Raw genomic sequence first — 21,832 nt, 5'->3', positions numbered from 1 at the left:
GGCATTGAGCTTGAGGCCATGGCTCTGGCACCAGGCATCAGTCTCGGTGAGGCCCTTTTGCAGGATGCCCACGTCATTTGGGAACTCTACTGTGGCACCCAATTTGCAGTCATCTGCAAACTTCCTCAGCCAGAGGCACTCTGTGCTGGCCTGTACTTAAGAGAAGTAGATTCCAAACAGGAGGAGACCCAAGACTGAACCCTGTGGTACTCTCCACTTGTCACAGGTTTGGAGTTAGATTTGAAGTCCGCAATTTTTACAGTGTGGGTTCTGTCTGAGCCAGATGGCGAACCATCTTGTGATGTACGGATTTATACCCAGCTTGCTGAGTTTTTCTATGATACCAGAATGGGGGATGGTGTCGAAAGCCTTGGCGAGGTTGTGATAGGCTGTGTGGACTGCCTTACCCTCATCCACAGCTTTGGTGACTGTTTCAAAGAAGTCGATCAGGCTCAGGCGACATGATCTGGCCTTCATAAATCCGAACTGGGTGAGGTCCAGAGTTTGGAGGTTACCAAATATCCCTGTTTATGAGTTCCATGCTAATACACTCCATGGCCTTGCAGACCAGGCTGGTCAGGCTAATAGGGTGATAGTTCCCAGGGTCCATGGTGGCTTCCCCTTTGTGGAGTGGTACAACTGTTGCCGTGCGCCATTCAGTGGGTACATAGCCTGTCAAGAGGCTATGACTGAACAAGGTGCATAGGTGGGGTGCTAGTTCGTTCTGAAGTTTGTGTAGAATGCAGCAAGGGATACTGTCCGGTCCCATGGATGCTGTGTTCTTGGCTTTTGATAGCGCAGTTTTCACCTGTTCAGTTGTGATTGCAGGGACACTGCATTCTTCCGGTATGGATATGGGCCCTTTAGGAGGTTGGGGGGGGGGGTAAAGTTGGCACTGAACCTATCAGCCAGGATGTTGGTGATATCAGTTGGTTCCATGAATTTTGTGCCATTGTGCTGTAACTCACAGCAGATCTGGGTGATGCCATTGAGATTCTTGACGTAGCTATAAAATGCTTTGTGGTTGTCCTTAGAGTCAGTAGCAATCTTATTTTCATAGTTCACTTTGAAGGATTTTATGAGAGATCTCAGCTTCTTGCTTAGGCTGACCAGGGAGCTCCTGCACTCATGGGATTTTATTCTCTTTTGCAACAGTTTCTTCCTTCTGTTGTAGAGTTTGTTAATAGCAAGGGACCACCAGATTGGTTTCCTTTTTTTAGAAGACTGCATCTTGGTTCTATTACGGATAGCACGATCCATGCACCTGTGTAGGTGCTTATAGAGTGTGTTTGTACAAGATTCAGCAGTGGTAACTGTATTGTCCATCTGCAAGGGTGTTGTGAATTTGGCCACTTCTATCTTAAGAAGCGCAAAGTTGGCTTTGGAGAAGTTTTTTTACTATGGTTTCCTTAGTGGGGGGTGGGGGCAGTATGTGGATATCTAAGGTGAATAGTTTATGGTCGGATCTGACCAACGAGGAGTTGACTTCAGGTGTGGAGCACCTGTCACTCATGTTGGTAATTACTAGGTCTAGGATATTATTGCCCCTGGTAGGGGTGTGGACAAGTTCATCCAGGGCATTGGAGTTTATGAATTCTAGGAATCGTAGAGTTGGTGCAAGAATAGTTTTCCCAGTTAATGGTGGGGTAGTTGAAATCTCCCAATATTAGGGCGTTAGGTTGGAGCCAGGTTGGACCCTGATATTCTCTATTATAGCAAGAAAAGAGGAGTGGGAATCCTGGGGCATGGTGGGGGATCTGTAGCAAGCTACAATATGGATTACAGTTTTGCCCAGAGTTAGTTGCACTTGGATAATTTCAGATGAATTATGCTGGGCAACTAGTCTGGAGGTTTGGGTGTCCTTAATGAATATGGACACACCCCCACCCTTGGTGTTCTGGTCCTAGTTTGATGGCCGAAAGGTATGCTACGAGTTACATTCTGGTAATGCAGGGGTGCTCTTTGGAGCCTTGAACCAGGTTTAAGTCACTGCACAGATATCAATATTCTCCATTTTAAGGAGTGCCTCAAGTGAGTGCATTTTGAGGTTTAGACTTCTAGCACTGAGTAGCATTACCCTCAGTTTTTGCTTGCCTGTACCAGTTACGGTGGTTTTTTTTCTTATGAGCCTTGCCTAAAAAAGGCACTATAGGGGCAGCAAGAGCCTTAGCCAGTATCCACAATCCCAGAGGTGACAGTTGCAGCAGTGTGGCAAGTTCATCACAAAGAGTTGAGGTTAAAACCAAAGTGACCTGACAATCACCAGAACAAATCCTAGTTACTGGTGGTTCCAGTGTACATGCAGCAGACGTATACTTCAGTGGGTTTTGTAAGGAGCTTGTGACAACACTGCTGCTATCTACTGCCAGAACTAGAAATATCATAATGGAATTAAAAGGATTAAGAGCAACAAAGTCATGGTCACTGTTTACATTGGTGTTAACAAAGCAAAGCTGTTTTGGATATTTAGCAGGATATATGGTGATTATCACACGTTTTGAAAAGTGTGAAAAACATATCTGCTGAATGAAAGCTCCATTTAACTTGAATGGCACTTGCATTCAAGACAAAATGTTGACATATAATCAGTGGCTACAACCAGGATGGCTTAGACAGGGGATTCAATGCCTATTAGCCTGAAGTGAAGCAAGCAATCCAGTCAGAGTGCTTTATAATTCACCAGTCTCCATGGGGAAGGTAAGTACTAAACAGAAATGTTTTGGTTCCCCACTGCTTCAAATTTTGGAACAAAAGCATAACAAATATACAAGATTATATGTTAACTGTAGAAGTAGTTTTGATAAATGCTAGAATTCTTAGCAATAAAACTGGTGACTCAACTTTTTTTCTGCTTGGTAGTAGTTGATATTGTAAGCTACTGAAACAAAAGGATCCAAAATGTGTACAGCAAATTCTGGAGTCCACTTACATTTATTGCTGTAGAACTGAAGGGATAGGTTGTCCTACCCTACTGTTTACAATACCAAGGAAGCCTAACCTATTAACTACATTAAATTTATTTATTTATTTTACATTTGTTGACCAGGAAAGTCCGACGGGAATGAGGTCCATTTACAGCCGAGGCCCAGGGAGAAAAGCTCCACATTAGTTGAACAATAATTGCAAAAGGTCATAAGACAAGCAAAAAAGAAAACCACTCAAGAAATAATACATATTTACAATGGATTTGTTCCAAGCAAGCAGACAGTTAGGCCCCAGATGGGAGTCGACTGAGGAGCTTCACACTGTAGCATGTAGACAGTAAGAAGTAGAGAGGAAGGTCAGAAGCAGCGGAAGAGAGAAGGAAAGTATTTATGTGATGCACGGACAGAGCCAGGAATCCATAAGATGCGAGTTTTTGAACTGTGATATACATGATGCAGAAGACATATTATGGAGGAGGTTACTCCACTTTCCATCTATGGAATGATAGAATAGAGCTTTGCCTGCAGTGTTGTTAGCATTAGATATACAGAGGAGAGTTTTGTTGGTAGAACGGAGAGGACAATTTGCTGAATATTGGGTTAGTAGTTGGTTTAGATCTGGAATTTTGTGAGGATTCCTTAGAATGTTGTAGGCAAGAACTAGTTGGTGGTAACTAAGTAAATGAGGAAGTTCAAGCCACTGTAGTTCCTTTAGGGTGAGGCAATGATGGCTTCTAAAAGCAGAGCTATTGGCAAATTTTGCAATTTTATTGCAACATGACAAGTTTGTCTAGGTCTAATTTCCTGACCTGAGTTAGGATTGGTGCTGCATACATCAGGGTAGACAACAGGTGGGTTTGGGCTAGGGTGACCTGTGCTTGATCTAATAGGAAGTTTTTGTATTTGTATAGAGTTCCCATTTTTTATATACTGTTTTGATGGTTTAAGAAATATGGACATCAAAGTGAATATTTGTGTCTATTTCTACACCAAGGAGTTTGGTATGGGGATAGGGAGAAATTACAGTGCCATTACTGGAGGTGATAGTGAAGGAAAGAGGAGAGGTTTTAGAATTGTTGGGGGTAAATAGGAGTAATTTGGTCTTGTTGGGTATTAGGATAAATTGGATATCAGTAATCCATCTTTCCATGGAGATGAAGGATTCCTGGGTAAGTTGTTGCAAAGTGGTTAGTAATGGGGCTGAGCAGATTAGTGTTGAATCATCTGCATACTATATAAGTGAGGCATGCTGGGTGGAGGTGTGTAGTTTGTTCGTGAAAATGGAGAATAGTAGAGGCCCCAATATTGAGCCTTGTGGGACCCCTATGGTAGTTGGCAGTATGTGGACATTTCAGGTCTATGACACTACAATGTGAAGAAACTAATGCATGGGGTGGGGGTGTCATACCAAAGCAATTTCGTGAACCATCAGCCTAACTAGTACAAGCACAGCACCACAGTACCACTTATCCAGGATGATATGGGAACCTGTTCGTACAACATGTGGATCAATATTGCCTTTGTTATGGGAACCTTCTGAAACTTAACAGCATTTTGTGAAGAGGTAAAAGCAGTTGTTAAAAAAGATTAACATCACATGCTCTTCGCCTGGGGTTTGTGTGACCTGCAATACTATTCCCCATAAGTGAAATCCAGACAAATTAGTAACATTAACATACAGTTTAATGTGTAACACATAGGCTAAGCAATGAAACACAACAGGCCAAAGTGGCGGGGGGATTGAGGGTTACCTGTGGTATCCCACAGGTATACAGGGATCAGTTACTATTTTTTTTTCTTATTTTTTTTTTAATCTTTTTATTCACTGCTACCTGCCAGCTATCTGACTTTCCACAATCAGCTGGCCATTCATTTCCTGTGGGGCAACAGCCAACTAGAGGAGGCCATCATCCAGGCAGCCATTATGATTTTTTTTTATCTTTAACACTCCCCACTTCCCTCCAGCAGCTAAAACTGTAAAACAAGTGACCATTGTTTATCAAAGTCAGATACATCCTGGCCACCTGCTGTTTGCCATGAGATGTTCTTTCTACCAGGTGCCAGCACTGCTGTGACCCAGACACATTCTGTCTTGCTACGAGGGACAAACTGGTGTTAGCTGTTAATTTTCATTCTCCACAGCCTGGCTCCTCTAACACCCAGGCACTAATCCGTTTCAAGTCATCTGAGCTGCAATCAGAGCTTCATCATTCTTTGCCATGGAATTGGGTCTGTACTTGGACCATTTCTTTTACACTACTAGTTTTAGTATAAAAATGGAAAAATGGGCTTGAAATAACCAAATGCACAGGAAACTGGAAATTCGGCAATGCAATTACTTCAATAGGAGACACCAAAGTTCTCCAGGATACTCTACAAAAATCCTTACCTGTTGTAGTAATGATTTCCCTTTGGAGGTCGGGGGGTGGCATAATGTTTAAGGTCTCCACATCACAGACGCAAAGTACAGGGTTTGATTCTGACTTTGGGTTACTGACTAGGCTTAAAATGGCCTTTAGGTATTTTCACCTATGAACCTTTAATGTCAACAAACATAGCACCCTGAAACTTGGTAAAAAATGACAAATTGTGACCACACAATACATGATCAAATAACAAATTTATAGTGATGCAAAGACAACTACAAGTACCAATTTAAACTCTTGACTATTCTGTTTAAACCAAAGAGAATGTCCACCTGTTACATAATAACAAGCTAAATTTTTTGTCCTTGTTCAAAGGCTATATCTGTGTTAGATAGCCTTTGAACAAGCTAAATAAAACAAACTGAGAAAAAATTATCTTTTACTAGAAAAGTTAACAGGATGGAATATTTTGAACTATTTGGAAGGTCCTATGGAAATCTTCTTTTTAAAGGTTATCTCGATCTAGTTTATATAATCTATACAACAATATCAGTTGTTCTACTCGACAGTACATGCTTGCAGTGTACAGTTGGAGAAAGCTATTTCTAAACAAACATCGAAAACAGAAAAATGCAAGCCATCTCCAGTGGTACAAGGAGATAAAGCTCTGACTCTCACCCAGGTGACCTGGATAAATGAGTAGTGTGGACAACTGCTGAAGCTAGTAGGAGAGAATGGATGGTTGGGAGGGCAACTGCTGGAGCTAGCAGGAGAGGATGGATGGTTGGAAGGGCCACTGCTGGAGCTAGCAGGAGAGGATGGATGGTTGGGAGGGTAACTGCTGGAGCTAGCAGAGGAGGGTTGATGGTTTGGGGGGGCAACTGCTGGAGCTAGAAGGGGAGGGATTGGGGGGGTTGAAGCCAACAACAAAAAATTACAGTTTTGTACCTACCATAAATGTAGATGTCTGATAGATATGCAACTGCAGTCATAACATATGGGTTGTCCTGCCTCAGGCAGCCCTCGGTCGGCCGGATTCCAAAGTCTGGGTCCGGCGTCGGCTGGTGTCGCCTCCTCTCCGACGTCAGAACGGCTGGAGTATAAAGGCATCGGCCGACACCATCTTCTTCAGTGTTTCTTGCCGCGCGGTGCCCGAAAAAGAAGCAGTTCGCAAGTGCCTTTGGAATCCGGCCGACCGAGGGCTGCCTGACGCAGGACAACCCATATGTTATGACTGCAGTTGCATTCTTGAAGGACATTGCACAAATTCCCATGAGTACAGGTTAGGATGCAAAAGACAACATCAGGTGTGGGTGCTAGGGTCACCAAGCCACTGCTGACTGGAAGCCTTCATGATGGGCATACAGAAGCAAGCACCCATATGGGGAAAGCAGTGTAAGCCCTGCAGTGATCTGCTTCACTTATCCCTCCCTGCTCAGAAGATGGGCTTAGGGCCATCACAAATGTCTTACAGTCTAGATATCATCACTGTTATGGTTCTCACATCTGTGGTTACAGAGGACTAACTACCACCAAAGAATGAATGCTCTCAGTTCTGACTGTGGACAGGCTTGATGGCTGGCAGGCATGGGGGCTAAGACCTACCTTGGGAAAATAAGAGGAAAAAAAGCATGAAAGATATAGTACACAACACCTTATAAAATTCTAATATAAGCCTCACCTTACAATCAGATCAAGCTAATCGCAGGTCTATAGGTATATACTAGGTTAATGACCACCAGGGCCTTTATAAGCCCAGCCATGCAACCCAACCCAATTGCATCCCCTTTTAATGTGCGTGTCTAAACTGGAGAAGGTTATGTTAGTTAGGAGGTTGCTAAAAAGTTATGGGGGGGGTTATGTTAGTTAGGGAATGCTTACAGTCAGCCTCTGTCTATAGAAAACATGGTGACCAGCCTCGGTGGGGGGGGGGGGGGGGTGAATTCACACTCACATCCAATATCTGTTAAGGAATTTCTACTGTCAGCCTCTGACTGTAAGAGAGACAGTAGCCAGTCCAGGAAGGAATTTACAATTTTCCATCTGAACACGGTTAGGGATGGATTCTGCTTCACATGGATGGGGAGCCTATTCTAGAGCATAGGGACACAGACATATATTTGTCTCGCCATCATGCTCTACTTATTTCACAAGCAAAGTTTAAATCTCTAGATCTAGTGTTTGTGGTGCTGTTCATTTTGCAGATGTGCAAATGCTCTATCAGGGTTGGCTCTATGGATGACTTATATGCTAAGCACAGATCACCTCTCAGCAACCTCTAGGAGAGGGAGCATAGAGGAAGGCTCTACAGTGATCCATCTAGCACAGTGTGTTAATACCCTGGATTCTCCTGGTGAGGCACCTCTGTGGGGATTCCAACTGTTGCATATGTCTAGTCAGGCACATAATGAATGGGCACTGTACTCAATGATGGGTCTGGTCTGATAAGGGCAGAGTAGAGTGGTGCTATAAATTCCTTGGACCTGGATGCCATACCCTTACTTATAAGTTGGGCAACAACAAAAGATCATCTTACAACCTTGACTATGTATTGGTCAAAGGGCAGATTACCACACACAGGTCAAGCAAATGAGTCAGTCAGAAAATGTGAAGGGTCTACATGATGTTATTGAAGCTGAGCTTACAGAATATGACCAAGGAAGACTGTCATGGTGGTAAATAACTAAAATAAGTATACAAATGTATTTTATAGCATTTTGCAGGGATGATGTATAGTGGCAGTCTAATTAGTACTCTCCACAGTGGGATTCTATAAAAGGACAGGATAATTCACAGTTCAGAAAAAAAAGGAATAGTTCACCCCTTTCAGGAGGCAGTATGACAGTGAAGCACTTATGAAATTTATCTGAGGAACCCAGGTTGCCAAGCCCCTGTTCACTTAATGAAGTGCCACTAAGCCTTATACAGCTAAGACAAGTGTTTTATCAAAGATCTATAAAACTGGTCATTACACCCTAAAAATGGCTTAAAAAGAGAGGTGCAAAATGGAATGATCACTTCCCTGTGGTAGCTAGCAATCCCCATGAGGATCAAATAGGTGACACTGAAGGCATTTCTTAGCACTGAGGTAACCACTGATCAAAGGTGAGATTCCCTTCCTGACTGTATCTAGGTACTTAACAGAATCTATCTTAAGCGGTTTTCCTTCAGTACAGAATGTAGTAAGTGCTACCACTTTCCAAATGTTTCTACACCATACTTGTCAACAATAAAGGCCAAGTAATTAGTTATATACCAGTTACAGGATGTATTCAAGCTTTCCTGGACAGCTACCATGTCTGAAGGCGAAAGAGTAGTGATAGCTGGTTTGTAATTACCAGCGAATTTAGTTAACCAGAAGCCACTGTTATAAACTGATGGGTCTGAAAAGACGATATGGACTGAGAACTGGGCTTTGTGGCATCTCAATGTTAACTTCTACCAGTGATGACAGTTGACAGCTCAGTCAGTTTGTTTATAATTCACCCATGGCAATAATGTTGAAGGTCTTCACAAAAACAAAGCAAGCTGTGTATACACTTAAACTCTTGTTTAAGACAGGTGTGACCTTTCCAACCAAGCATCCAGACATAGTAGGTGTGACCTTCCCTTAACATATTTGCATTATTTCATTACTAAAAGATGGAAATTGCCCATTTCTGACCAAAACAGGTCCATGACAAAGCTCTTCATGCCCCTTCACAGGATACTGGTGATGAGATTGATGGACCTGTAGTTCCCAGGGTCAGCTGCGGACTCTCCCTTGTGGATATGAACCACTATGCCTTTGGCTGCGTCAATTTAACTGGGGTACTATATCTGGGTGGGATTGGTGGTCACCCTGGTAATACAACAGTGGCCTTACTTGCCAGTTTCTGAACTAGGAGCTGGATTTCTCTGCCAGAATACTGATCATACTCTATATTTTGGATTACCCTGTAATACCGACTTCTACGCCACTAAAGTCCTCAGGTAATTATAAAACAGTTTCTTTCTGCTGTTTATAAGATCACAGGAGGCCTTGGTTGAGCACTGTGTCCCTGTTACTACTTTTTAAGCTAGACTGCTTGATTTTAACTTTTAAAGTTAGGAGCAGTTATGTACATTACTATAAAACCTTTTCTTTTTCAGCACACTGCTTGGCCCACATTTCTGCCACAGAGGATTTCTCATCATTTGGTGATACTAAAGCACCTTAACCATTCAAGAGGAAACTGTACAAAAGCCCACACAGATATGGTAAATCACTGCAGCTATCAAATTTCCAGAACTCTAGCATCAAAACTACCCATTTCCCCAAAATAAAGGAATTACTCTTCAAATGAATAACCAATCTGCAGACAGTTAAGTACTGCATAAGCTACTTGGTGCAGATACAAAATAAGGTGTGTGCCGAAAAGAAAAACTTCTCATTGTTGAAACACACTGAAATTACTTGACAATTTCTTCCAGTAAAAATGTATATTACAACCTAACTCATGAGTATTTAAATTTACATGTACATGCTTAAGGGCATGACAGGTTGTTTTTGTAAATGGTACACTTAATGAACTCACAGGTCAATTATACAGCAGTGGCAAAAGGCATAATGAACTTCCTAGCTTTCTTCAGTCACATATTATGAAACTGGGGTGCTGATGAGTTTCAAATCCATGTTTCCAATTTTATAAGCTAAAACATTGATCACTATATTATACAACAATGGATTACTACCTTTTTTTTTTAACATCTGTGTAACAGTCTGTGACGCCTGTGCAATGGCCCAGTAATCAAGGAGCCTCACTCCTCACCATTAACACCAGTAAGGGATGTGCGCATTGGGAGGATAACAAGTACACACACAGTAAAGTACAATTTCCCTTAAGAGCACATAGAAATCGCAGTCAGTCTGGGGCTGGTTTCTCCCTTTCTCTCCAGATCCCCAATAAGACTCCCAGCTGGCATAGCTGTAGGGTTCAGATCTCAGCTGAGTAGTCAAGCTAGAACCTCCAGTACCCTCTCTGTCCAATCAGTGCTTTGTGTCCCTGCCCAAGTAGCTGACACACACACACACACACACACACACACACACACACACTGAGATTTGATTTATATACAAACACACAGACACCCCTGGAGAAGGCTGGCACAGGTTCAGTAGCTATGCCCCCTTCTGCCCAGGCTATAAGATAGTAATCACTGCCACCAACTACTCTTATCAGCTACTCTACAGGCCCTTACCAAAGGGCGTCCAATTCTACTATGCAATGTTATTATTATCCAACTGGTAAGTGTGACTGAGACTTGACGGGTATTTAAGAGTGGCTTGTACAGTATCACCAAATACATGCAAGTACTCTCAGAGCTTAAATATTTCTACACAAAACAGCCACAGTTAAAAGGTTCAAAAATATGTAATAATAATAAATAAAAACAAGACAATACTCATTAATTCAACACAGTGACAAGAGAGTTCAGAAATCACAGGAAATACTTTAAAACAACACCGTAGGATAATCTCACATACATATAGAAAGCATCTACACTAATCTGGGCTATATTCCTATCTATCTCTAAGAGAAATACTGAGATACAAGTCTTACTTACAGAGCAAGGCAAGTGCTGGTGAGTTGTTGTCAGATTCAGACTAAAACACAAAATGCACCTCTTTCCCTCTGAGATAGTTCTTAAAATGACATTACACATTACTGCTGACTCATCTCAGATTACACCATTCTTGTCACGTCTGATTTAGTTCCCAGGCTAACAGAACTTAAAATGCAACACTTCTTTGTGATCTGCAGCTGCCAGGAAGTCACAGAGCAATAAAATACACTTTACACGTGAAACTTAATAATTCTCTCTGTCTTAAGACAATAGAAAGAAACTCCCAGCCCAGACATCCTGTCTCTTAGCTTGAGATCACACAGTCATAAAATTCTTTACTTAGCTTAGTTTCTTAGAGTTTGCAAGTTAACTCTGTATGTCCCAGTTTTCTACTATGAAAACATACATTACATGGGCATAGAGTTTATACACACTTCTGCTTTCTTCCAGCAGGGTGCACTGTGGTTACATTTTCGAAGATCAGCACATAACAGAGTTTTCTTACATTTGTGAAACAAGCCTGTGGATCATATTAATATTTACAATGACATAGAAATATTCACAAAATTCTATCTAGCTGGGCTGGCAGTCTCTCAGTTTATCACACAGCCACACAAGAAAAAGAAATTCACAGACATTTAAACATTAGTAACAATCACAAAAATTTGCTTAGTGTTTTTTTCTGAAGTTTGTATCTGTACTGTGGCAAATGTTATATTAACTGCTGCAATGCATGTCCCATCTTATCAGTCCTTATATTCTTGGATCATATTTTAATAAATAAAATCCTTTGTAAGCTTTTATTAAAACACGGCCCAAATATATTTACTATACCCTTGACATCACCTGAGAGACTACCTGGGATGGTCACCAGACTTTAATGGATGTGCCCCTCTGCATGCATGGTGCTTTATCAATAAAGTATATGGATGCAGCCACATGCTATTCCTGTGGTATATAACACGCACTTAAGGGCAAAGCATACCAAGTGGCACAGTGACATGAACATACAGAAAATACTTTCTAATGTATTCTTTTTTTTTTTTTTTTTTTTTTTTTTAAACAATGGAGGCTACAAGAATTAGCCAATGGAGGCCAAAATAAAGTTTAGCACTTAGTGCACCACAAGTCTTGGTGCAAAGGTAAGAAAAACAACATCAATGAATCACTTTAAACAAAACCCTTATTTTTCTTTTTTTTTGTTTGGACTACCAGCTGGCCTGGGAAACTTTGTTATATATATTGAAGCAGTGTTATGAAAGACTGGCAAATTCAGGAAAGACACAAACATGCTATATAATGCAATTATATACAAATCTTGCACATACCCATTTTCAGAAAAAGGATACATACCTGTTTCCAGAGAATTCTTCGCTGCAAAACATACACACCCTGCGAAAATTGGTGTCATTCCTTTCTTGCTGTTGTTGCTCCAAAACATTTTCCTGTTATTAATGGAAAACAAAAGAACAACATCAGATACCTTAGGTCAGTGACCTACAATGGGTTAGACAAAGATGTCAACACAGATATATACAGTATCAAAATTCAGCCTGTCACACTACTGTGCAAAGCAGGAGAGCTGGTTAATCACAAATTGGAAACTGTTTAGCCGTGGTTATTATCATCTTTCAGAAATGCTTCACATGGATGAATACCATAAAAACTGCTTCAAGAATTTTTTTATTTTATTACTACAAATTTATCGCTTACATGACATCCAGTATCAGCAATACGACTCTTACATTAATCACCCATTCCTGTACCACATGAACTATTCCTGCATGAATCCCACCACAAAGCATTTCCTGAAATAGTTTAATTTCTCCAAGTCTTTTGGGTTTCTAACACTATTACAGGAATGGATCCCATTCCTAAGTCAAAGTATGATTAAAGTTTGTGAAATTAGTATTGTTTCAATCTTTGATGTTAGCAGAAGTGCTCTTCGCAGCACTCGCAATGTGCCCAGAATTGACTCCTGCAATTCATATGGAGTTACATGTATCAGTAACATCCAAGTATGACTGTAAATTATTTTTATAAGAACCATTGCTCCTACCACTACTGGAGCTGTCTGGGTATTCTTCTTCCACATAACCCTCATTTCTGCCTGTACATCCTGGTACTTCATGACTTTGTGTCTCTGTACGTAAGGCACTGTAGTCACTGGGTGTAGCAATTTCAGTGATCAATTCCACTTTTGTCTTATTTCATGGACTACTATATTTATTTTTCTTGCATCTATTTTTTGAACAGTTGGTAATGGGTAATCCCATATGATATAAACATTATCTTCTATAATGCTTTATAGCTCATATTTCCAATGCTTCTCAGCTACTTCAGTATTATAATGTTTGCACAATACCCAATGCAACAGGCTTGCCACATTACTATGCCTTTCAGTATACAGTCCTTCTGCCATTGATGTATCACACCCAGCTATAAAATGTACAACTGTTTTCAATTCTGTTTTACAGAACCTGGATTTGTCTGTTTCACCCATATGTTCAATGGACTTTGTAAACCAATGAGTACGCAAGTCCATTATCCTGGTCCCCCAATATTAACCCTTCATCTTTTTGGTTTAAATTCACCTTTCCTGTGTTCGGTCCTGATCGACATGAGGCTGTTCCAAGAGTTTTCTGTACTTGCAACTATATTTATGCATTTTCTACATTTCTTACCTTTTCTTCCGATTCTTCAGCTCATAAATGTTTTTTTTTTTCAGGTTGCTGCCCTTTTTTTTTTTTTTTTTTTTTTTTACCTACTTCTGCTTTGATTTCCATTCCCACTTGATACCAATATGTTTCTGCTAAACTAAGCAGGAAAGTTATCTTATACTTATTCTCCTCATGTTTTAAAACTTTCACTATGTTTGGATCTTGTGAGATCAGCAGATATGTATGCAGTCCTACGACTGAGGATCTATACATGTAATTCATTTAGAGGAGGTCCATACCTCCTTCATAACAGGGAATATATAATCTTGGTACATAGTGACTTTTAGAAATAATGTGATAAAAGTGAAGCATTTTTCTTGTTTTCCCATCCAACTGATTTGTCACTTTTGGGACCAGCCAATCACTCCAAAAAGTACAGTTGTGTACACTTATCATAAATGTAGATGTTCGAGTGTATTCACTGTTGCAGTCATCACATTTGGGTCATCTGCCTGCAGGCAGCCCTCAGCCGGCTTGAATACCAGAGTCTTCGGATTTCTGTGTCGGATGCTGTCGCTTCTTCCATTACGTCAGGTCGTCAGGGGTATAAAACATGCAGCCGACACCATTACATCAGTTTTTCCTGCCCCAGATGTCAGGTGCCCCCACAAAAGGAAGCAATTATATGGTATGGAACACACCCAGCAAAAAGCAAATGCACATGATATAATATATGCCAAATAAGGAGGAAAGGTAAAAGTCAAGATAAGACAAGGGGCTGGAGGGAGGGTAACCAGGACTGCAACAGTGAATACACTCGAACATCTACATTTATGGTAAGTATACACAACTGTACTATATTGTTCGTGTTTCACTGTTGCAGTCATCACATTTGGGTTGATTCCCAAAGCTAAGGAAGGGTGGAGGTAGAGCATTAGGGCTAGCAATAAGGCCCTGTAGGACTGCTGTGGCAAATCCAGCTCTAGATTTATAAAAGATAGGCAGGTGGTAATGCTTGGTGAAAGTATGTACAGAGCTCCAGGTTGCAGCTTCCAGTATGCCCCTGGTAGGAACTCCTCTGAGAAATGCAGTAGAGGTGGATGCAGCACTGGTGGAATGTGTTCTTATCCCCTGTGGGGTAGGTTTTCCATGGTGTTTGTAGCAGAAATGGATGCAATGTGCTATCCATTTTGAAATGGTTTGCTTTAAAACGGCCTTCCCCTCTGCCCCTGCAGCAAACCTAACTAGCAGCTGGTCAGATTTTCTGAGACTCTTAGTCCTATCCAAATAGAATCTAAGCTGTCTTTGTACATCCAGAGAATGCAGTATCCTTTTCCCTTTATTCTGAGGATTAGGGAAAAAAGTAGGCAAATGAATGGACTAGATTAGAGCCACACTAGACACCACCTTTGGCATAAAGGATGGATTAGTCCTGAGGGAAACCCTGTCCGCATGGAAGATAATGAAGGGTTCCACTGCCATGAGGGCCTGCAGTTCAAACACTCTTCTTGCTGAAGTGATGGCTAGAAGTAAAGCTGTTTTCCAAGAAAGGAATTTCAATTCTGCTGTAGCAGCTGGTTCAAAGGGGGGAAGAGTGAGTTTTTCCAATATAAAGTTAAGGTCCCAGGCTGGAGTGGGAGCTCTCCTGTGTGTGTGTGTGTGTGTGTGTGGGGGGGGGGTCTTAAAATTTTTGGCCCTTCTAAGGAATTGTTTTTGCAGGGGATGAGAGAAGAGGGGTGGCTCGGTATTATAATGTGCTGATATGGCAGAGGCATGAATCTTAATTGAAGAGAAAGATAGGCTGTTGTGGAGCATTTCTGTTAAATAATCTAGAATATGAGGTAAGCTGGGCACCGTTGTGCCCATCACCTGAGCCTGGCTCCAAGTACAGTATCTTTTCCACTATTCTGAATAGGATTTTCTAGTACTAGGCCTCCTTGCCTCAAGAAAGACATCCAGCACCTGCTTACTGAGGGTTGCTGGAGGTGAGCTCGGGGAATTAGCCAGGCTGCATGGTTCAGGGTTTGAAGCTGAGGGTGCAGAATCTGGCCGGCCTGCCTGCTAGGACAGCAGGGAAGGGGGTCTGAGGCAGGTGCCAAGGTTGTAGCACTGTCAGACTGCGCAAAAGGGGGTACCAGTGCTGGCTTGGCCAGTCTAGTGCAATCATTATTGTCCTTGGCTTGTCCTGTTTGATCTTTAGTAGAACCTTCGAGAGGAGAGGCAGAGGGGGAAAGGCATAAACTGAGAGGCTTTCCCAGGAAAAGGACATGGCATCCACTTTCCAAGCTTGACCTGTGGGGAGTTCTGGTGCAGAATTTGTTCAATTGGTAGTTCTGAGTGGAGGCAAACAGGTCTACCTCTGGTGTTCCCCATTTTTTCCTCAAGAGCTTGAATATTTTGGGTTCCAGCTTCCATTCATGTGGGTCCATGATATTTCTGCTTAAGTCGTCTGCCAGTGAATTTAGTTTGCCTGGCAGGAATTGAGCTTGTAGGTTCACTTGGTAGCTCAAGGCTGTGTTCCAAAGAGCCATGGCTAGTCTGCAGAATGGGTAGGAAAGGGTTCCCCCATGATTGTTTATATACCACATAACTGTGGTGTTGTCTGTCTTTACCAATAGTAGTCCTGGAAGAATAAGGTCTTTGAAGGCTGTCAGAGCATTCTGTACAACTAACATTTCTTTTTGATTGATATGCTGTTCTGGGTTCCCTTTACCCTGAATGCACTGCCCTGCCATGTAAGCCCCCCATACATAGTACGATGCGTTTGTTGTTAGGGTTTGGGTGGCAGGGGGTAGAGTGAAAGGGAGTCCCTTGTTGCGGTTGCAGGCCTCGGCCCACCAAAGGAACTCTGCCCTTAGACAAGGAATGATAGGAATCATTGTTTCCAGGTCCTGAGATTGTTGACACCATAGACGTTTTGGATACCACTGGTTTCCTCATATGCAGTCTTGCATATGGAATTAACAGAATGCAAGAGGCCATGAACCCCAGGGCTTGCAGGATTTTCCTTGCAGATAGCTGGGTTTTTCTGGCCAGTAGTTTGAAGTAGGTAGTCAAATGAACTTGTTTCTCTGGAGTGAGGAATGCCATCTGGAAAGTTGTGTTCAAGCTTCCTCCCAGGAATACAATCTATTGGCAGGGTAATAGGTGTGATTACTTCTCATTGATGGTGTACCCCAGTGAAGTTAGAAGTCTCTTTACAAATGCCAGCTGTTGTAATAGCAAGTCCTGACTCTCTGCCTGAATAAGGCAATCGTCCAAGTATGGGTAAATTTGAATATTTCTCTGCCTGCAAAATGCAATGGCTGGAGCTAGGCACTTTGTGAATATCCTGGGTGCAGTAGATATGCCAAAGGGAAGAGCAGAGAACTGATAGTGCATGAAGCCTGCCCTGAAGCATAGGTATTTTCTGCAGGATTCCCTTATTGGGATGTGCAGGTAAGCTTCTTTTTAAGTCTAGAGTTGCCAGCCAGGCATCCTTGACCAGCATAGGAAGAAGCTGTTGAAGAGTTAGCATTTTGAATTTTGGAGCCACCACAAAGGTGTTGAGAATAGAAAGGTCCCGGATAGGACGCCAGGAGTTTTCTTTTCTGGGAAGCAGGAACAGTCTTGAATAAAAATCTTGTCCCCTTTTGTTCTGCTGGGACAGGTTGAATAGTCCTGATACTGAGGAGATAGATCACTTGTTTTTGGGCCTCCGCCCACTGGTTTGGGGGGAAGTCTGGCCATCCACTTGGGGTTGGGAGTGAGTGGAAGTGGAATCTGTTTCCTAGGGAAAATATGTTTAAAACCCATTTGTCCTGGGTAATGAGTTCCCAGTTTTTTGCATGCACGGCGAGTTTTCCTCTTAAGGGAGCAAGCAGTTGAGCAAGGGTTGGAAGAGTTAAGGATAAGTCATTGTGCCATTTTTCCATAGGGGGGTGGCTTACTACTCCCTGCTTTGGAAGTGCCCCCCCCCCCACTGCTTAGATCTGTGCACAGCCTGAGACTGAAGTCTTGGTGGTCTGGTGCTCCTGGGTTTGGACTGAGAAGGCCTGGAAGGGACTGGAAAGGACCAGTTCTTTTAAGGCCAATGCCTACTGAATGTAGGTGGCGGTACTTGTAAGAAATAATCTTTAACAGTTTGCATAGATTTAGCTTTTTCCTCCATCCTTTTGAGGACTTCGTCTGCTTTGTTGCCAAAAAGGCACTCTTGGTTTAAGGGCGCATCCAGTAATTTAGCTTTAACATGATCTGGCAAGTTTTGTTCCTTAAGCCAAGCATGCCTTTTAAGTACAGATCCAGTGACAGCAGCCCTGCAAGATGTTTCTAAAGCATTAAAACCACATTGCAAAGTATGTTTACCTACTTGGTCAGCAGAATGCATTAACTCTTGTAAATCTTTGTGATCAGCACAGTCCGGAATCAACATCATTTTCTATTTAATTAATCCCATAATATGCTGCTGATACTTTAACATATGATGAAACTGGCAATTTAAAGTCCTAATGGCCAAAGTAGCAGAAGTACCTACCTTCTTATCCCATCTGTCTAAAGCTCTAGAATCCCTATAAGAAGGGGTAGTATTTTTGGCAGTAGTAGCCTTAATGCCTTTTGGTCCTTGGGAAATGGTCTCTGGATCCGCAGTAGGATTCTTGAAAAGGAATTTGTGAGAGTCAGGTACTCTGTATTACCGGTCAGGTTTCCTGGGAGCTGGAGGCAATGTGTCTGGGGTAAGGCTGGATTCCAAGAAAACGTCATCTACAATCTCCAGAACAGGAGGGATAGCTAGAGGCCTGTGTTGAGGCAGATTTAAAAATTTCCCAAGTCTCTTTTTGGACTGAGAATAGTCCTGGCTTTCCCAGCGGAAATGCTCCCAAAGGGTATGCAAGTTTTCACCAAAAGAAAAATCTTATGGAGGGGAAGCAGAGGGAATGGAATCCTCTGCATCAGAATCCTCATAAGTAGATAAGGGTAAATCCTGGTAGTCAGAAGGAACAGAGATATCAGATTCCTGATCAGAAGAAACAGAAAGAAAATCAGTTCTAGGCTTCTTAGAGGGGGAAGGCCGGCTTCCCCTAATTAAGGTAATAAGATCTTCAGCCATTCTAATCATTTGTTTTTGAGGCTTATGGGCCTGAGAATGAGCTTTGGTTGTCAGTATTCTAGGCTTAATTCGGTATTCTTAGCTTGAAACAAAGTCGGTTTAATACAAAAATCGGTAGGCCTGAATACACCTTCAGAAGCCAGTGCCTGCACAGCGGCTCCGGACCCATCCAAGGTAGAGACATCTGCAGGTTCCATAGTCGAAGAAGCATTTCACAGCATACCGGACTCTGAATGGGTCTCAGTAGAGGCCTGCGAATCTGTAGTAGTGGGGTATCAGGGGTTGCGAAAGTGCCTCACTGAGTACTGGTGGACTGGCGACTAGCTTAATGGAAGCATTGTCGGCAGTTTTGGACCTAAGCGGTCTGTCTATCTTTATCTTTACGTTTTTTAGGAAGATCAGGGTCGATATTATATATTCGAAGTTTCAAAACTTCGAATCCCATATGTTCAACAACATATGATCCAATTTTAAAACTTCGAATATATAATAAAACGTCAAAAAAAAAAAAAAAAAAAAAACTTATCTTAACGCTCTGAGCAGGTGGGCAAGCCCCCCCACCCCCCTACTTAAATATATAAACTTGATCGCATTTCTGTGCAGAAAAGGGGAATTCTCCCATTCTGCACCATACGGCGTTGTTACATTTAACCTTCTAACCTTTCAAAGTTCAGTCATATGGTGTCGACCATTTGACATTCGAACTTTGAAAAGTTCGTTCATGTAATAGGAACCCGAAGATCGGTATTTGGATGGCTTAACGAAGCCATTTCGGAGTATGGAGATCTAGAATGAAAGTAAACTACAAAAAATAGCCTGACGACGAATAGTTTGGACGTTGAACAAGGCAAAAAACCGACAGTGAGGGACATCGTGGTCTGGGGGCCTAAACAGATGACGCAGTAAGAATGAAAATCTCTAGGAGTTATTTGCTTTCCACAGGCAAGACAATTGTTAATTTTTTCTGATATTGGTTAGAGCAATAAAAAAGGATCCCCAACAGGGTATTTATCTTTCTGAAGACTTCAGGTCTGAAACTCAAAAACGAAAATTTCAGGAGTCGGCCGACCAGCACTTGCGAACTGCTTCTGCTTCGGGCACCGCACGGCAAAAAAGACGGATGTAATGGCGTCAGCTGCAAGATTTATACCCCTGACGACCTGACGTCATGGAAGAAGCGACAGCATCCGACGCAGAAATCCAAAGCCTCTGGTATTCAGGCCGACTGAGGGCTACCTGCAGGCAGATAACCCAAATGTGATGACTGCAACAGTGAAACACGAAGAACATCTGTAAGTTAGGACAGGAACAGCAAATTGCTTTGTATCCCATACTTTGTTCCTAGGTTCCAGAGTTGTTTTCAATATTAATTTTATTCATTTTTGTTCATGTTTTATTGTTGATCCTTCATCAATTCCCAAATATTTATATACTCCCTCTTGCTCAAGTTCTTTTATAATACATTCCTGTACCAGACTGATATTTCTCTGCATCCCTAACTGCAGTCATCTGTATCAGCAAAATCTCCATTCTCGATTCTTGTGTTGGCTTAGTTCTTAGAATAGCAACTATATGGCTCTGACTATGCAGTCTGAAACAGCAGATAAACTTTTTTTTTTTAATTCCCTTTCCCTGTATATATGCAAACAACTTTAAAGCTAATTTCTAGCACTTTCTATTTTACATTGTAAAAGAAAAAACATGCCCAAGAGCCTTTTTTAAATGATATTTATTAAAATTTTAGTATACACATGAAAAGTCTAGAACATTTAATAGGAAATGCTATTCATTGAAATCCGCTTGTGTGTGGGCCTGCACCCACCACACACTCCCACTAATTACATATACCAACTTTGAGATCGCACTACAGTGGAGAAAGGGCAAATTTCCTGATCCTCGCTGCACAGCAATCTCAGTATGAACAGTTCAATGCAAGTGCACCGAATATGCCATTCACTAAATTAATAGGGACCCTGAATTATCACTTAAGATACAGGCAAATCTATATTTATACAAAAGAAAACAAGATTTAACTAAAAACTCTACCATTTCACTTAGGATTCCCCTACCCTTTTGTACTTGCCTGTACTCATATCAATCCCTGATATGTAAGGCAGTCTCTAGACTGCAAACCAAATGTCTTCTTGGCCTCTTCCTATTCTATTACTTTTCCCTCGCTAGGTATTTGCTCCCAACACTTTGGTTCCTTTGCCAGTTTTGTCTAGTATATTTCAGATCCCTCTTGCCGATTCTCTGTATCCCTAACTATAGTCATCTGTATCAGTAAAATCTCCTTTATCCATTCTTGTGCTGACTTAGTTCTTAAAATAATTTCTGCTACTCTATGAATGTAATATTCTAAATGGCCTTTATTTTCCTTATGGACTAGCACCCAAAATCTCTCTTTCCCCTTATTGAGTTTCCTACCTGCTTCATTATCATCCCTTTCTGCTTTGAATTATAGCTTTCTCCATGTGTTATATGTACATGAGCTTTAACTGTATACCTCTAAACTATCCCTTCAAATCAGGCAATCCTAAACCACCTTGTTGTATTGGAAAGATCAGCTTACCCCACTTGACCCTTCCCCTCTCAGATAAATTCCTTCAACTATTTATTATTGTCCACAACTTCTCCGGTTGACAAAAATACACCTGGCTTGTATATAAAACTAAATGGACTAAAAACATTTTCATTGCTAGTATCCTGCTATCCATATACTATACATTCTAGTTTCTATATTATTTTTTGTTTAATCTCTTTCCAAATATCCTTAGCTGCCATAACAGAATCATTTATGTCTGCATAAATATGGGTATTGCTGAATTATTTAATGCATAGTTTACAGCTATAGCCTTTCCTTTAGCTTCATTAATTTTATATCCTGAAAAGACTTGAAACGGTCTCAAAATGTTCCACAACACAGAGATGTCCTTTTCTGGCTTTATCAGGTACAAAATAATATTGTCTGCAAATGAAGTCAACTTTCCTTGATTACTATAACAATTATATCCTTGAATTCTAAGTCCCTTAGTTTCTTTGCCAGTGGCTCTAAATATAAAGCAAATAATAAAGGGAAAACAGAACAACCCTGCCTGGTCCCACTATTCAGACTCAACTTATCAGAGAGGAATCCTCCCACTTTAATTTTTGGTTCCATCCATCCATCCCCCCTTTTTCCCGATTTTTGTACATGAGGTCAGGGTGTCA

The 21,832-nt window shown here is 41.5% G+C and overlaps 1 protein-coding gene across 3 annotated transcripts in view; it reads right to left on the bottom strand.

The window, feature by feature from the left end:
* Positions 1 to 21,832, bottom strand: part of ZNF277 (zinc finger protein 277) — a 708,300-nt gene that overhangs the window by 370,215 nt on the left and 316,253 nt on the right. For all 3 annotated transcript variants that reach the window (XM_044088678.1, XM_044088676.1, XM_044088677.1), the window contains one exon: positions 12,230 to 12,321. In XM_044088678.1, the coding sequence (XP_043944613.1) occupies positions 12,230 to 12,321 (92 nt within the window). The remainder of the gene's footprint in view (positions 1 to 12,229; positions 12,322 to 21,832) is intronic.

The sequence above is a fragment of the Protopterus annectens genome, chromosome 11.part0 (genome assembly GCF_019279795.1).
Source record: "Protopterus annectens isolate FY-2018-M chromosome 11.part0, PAN1.0, whole genome shotgun sequence".
NCBI lineage: Eukaryota > Metazoa > Chordata > Ceratodontiformes > Protopteridae > Protopterus > Protopterus annectens.
The sequence above is the reverse complement of the archived record's forward strand: the minus strand, read 5'-3'. Positions and strand labels throughout refer to the sequence as shown.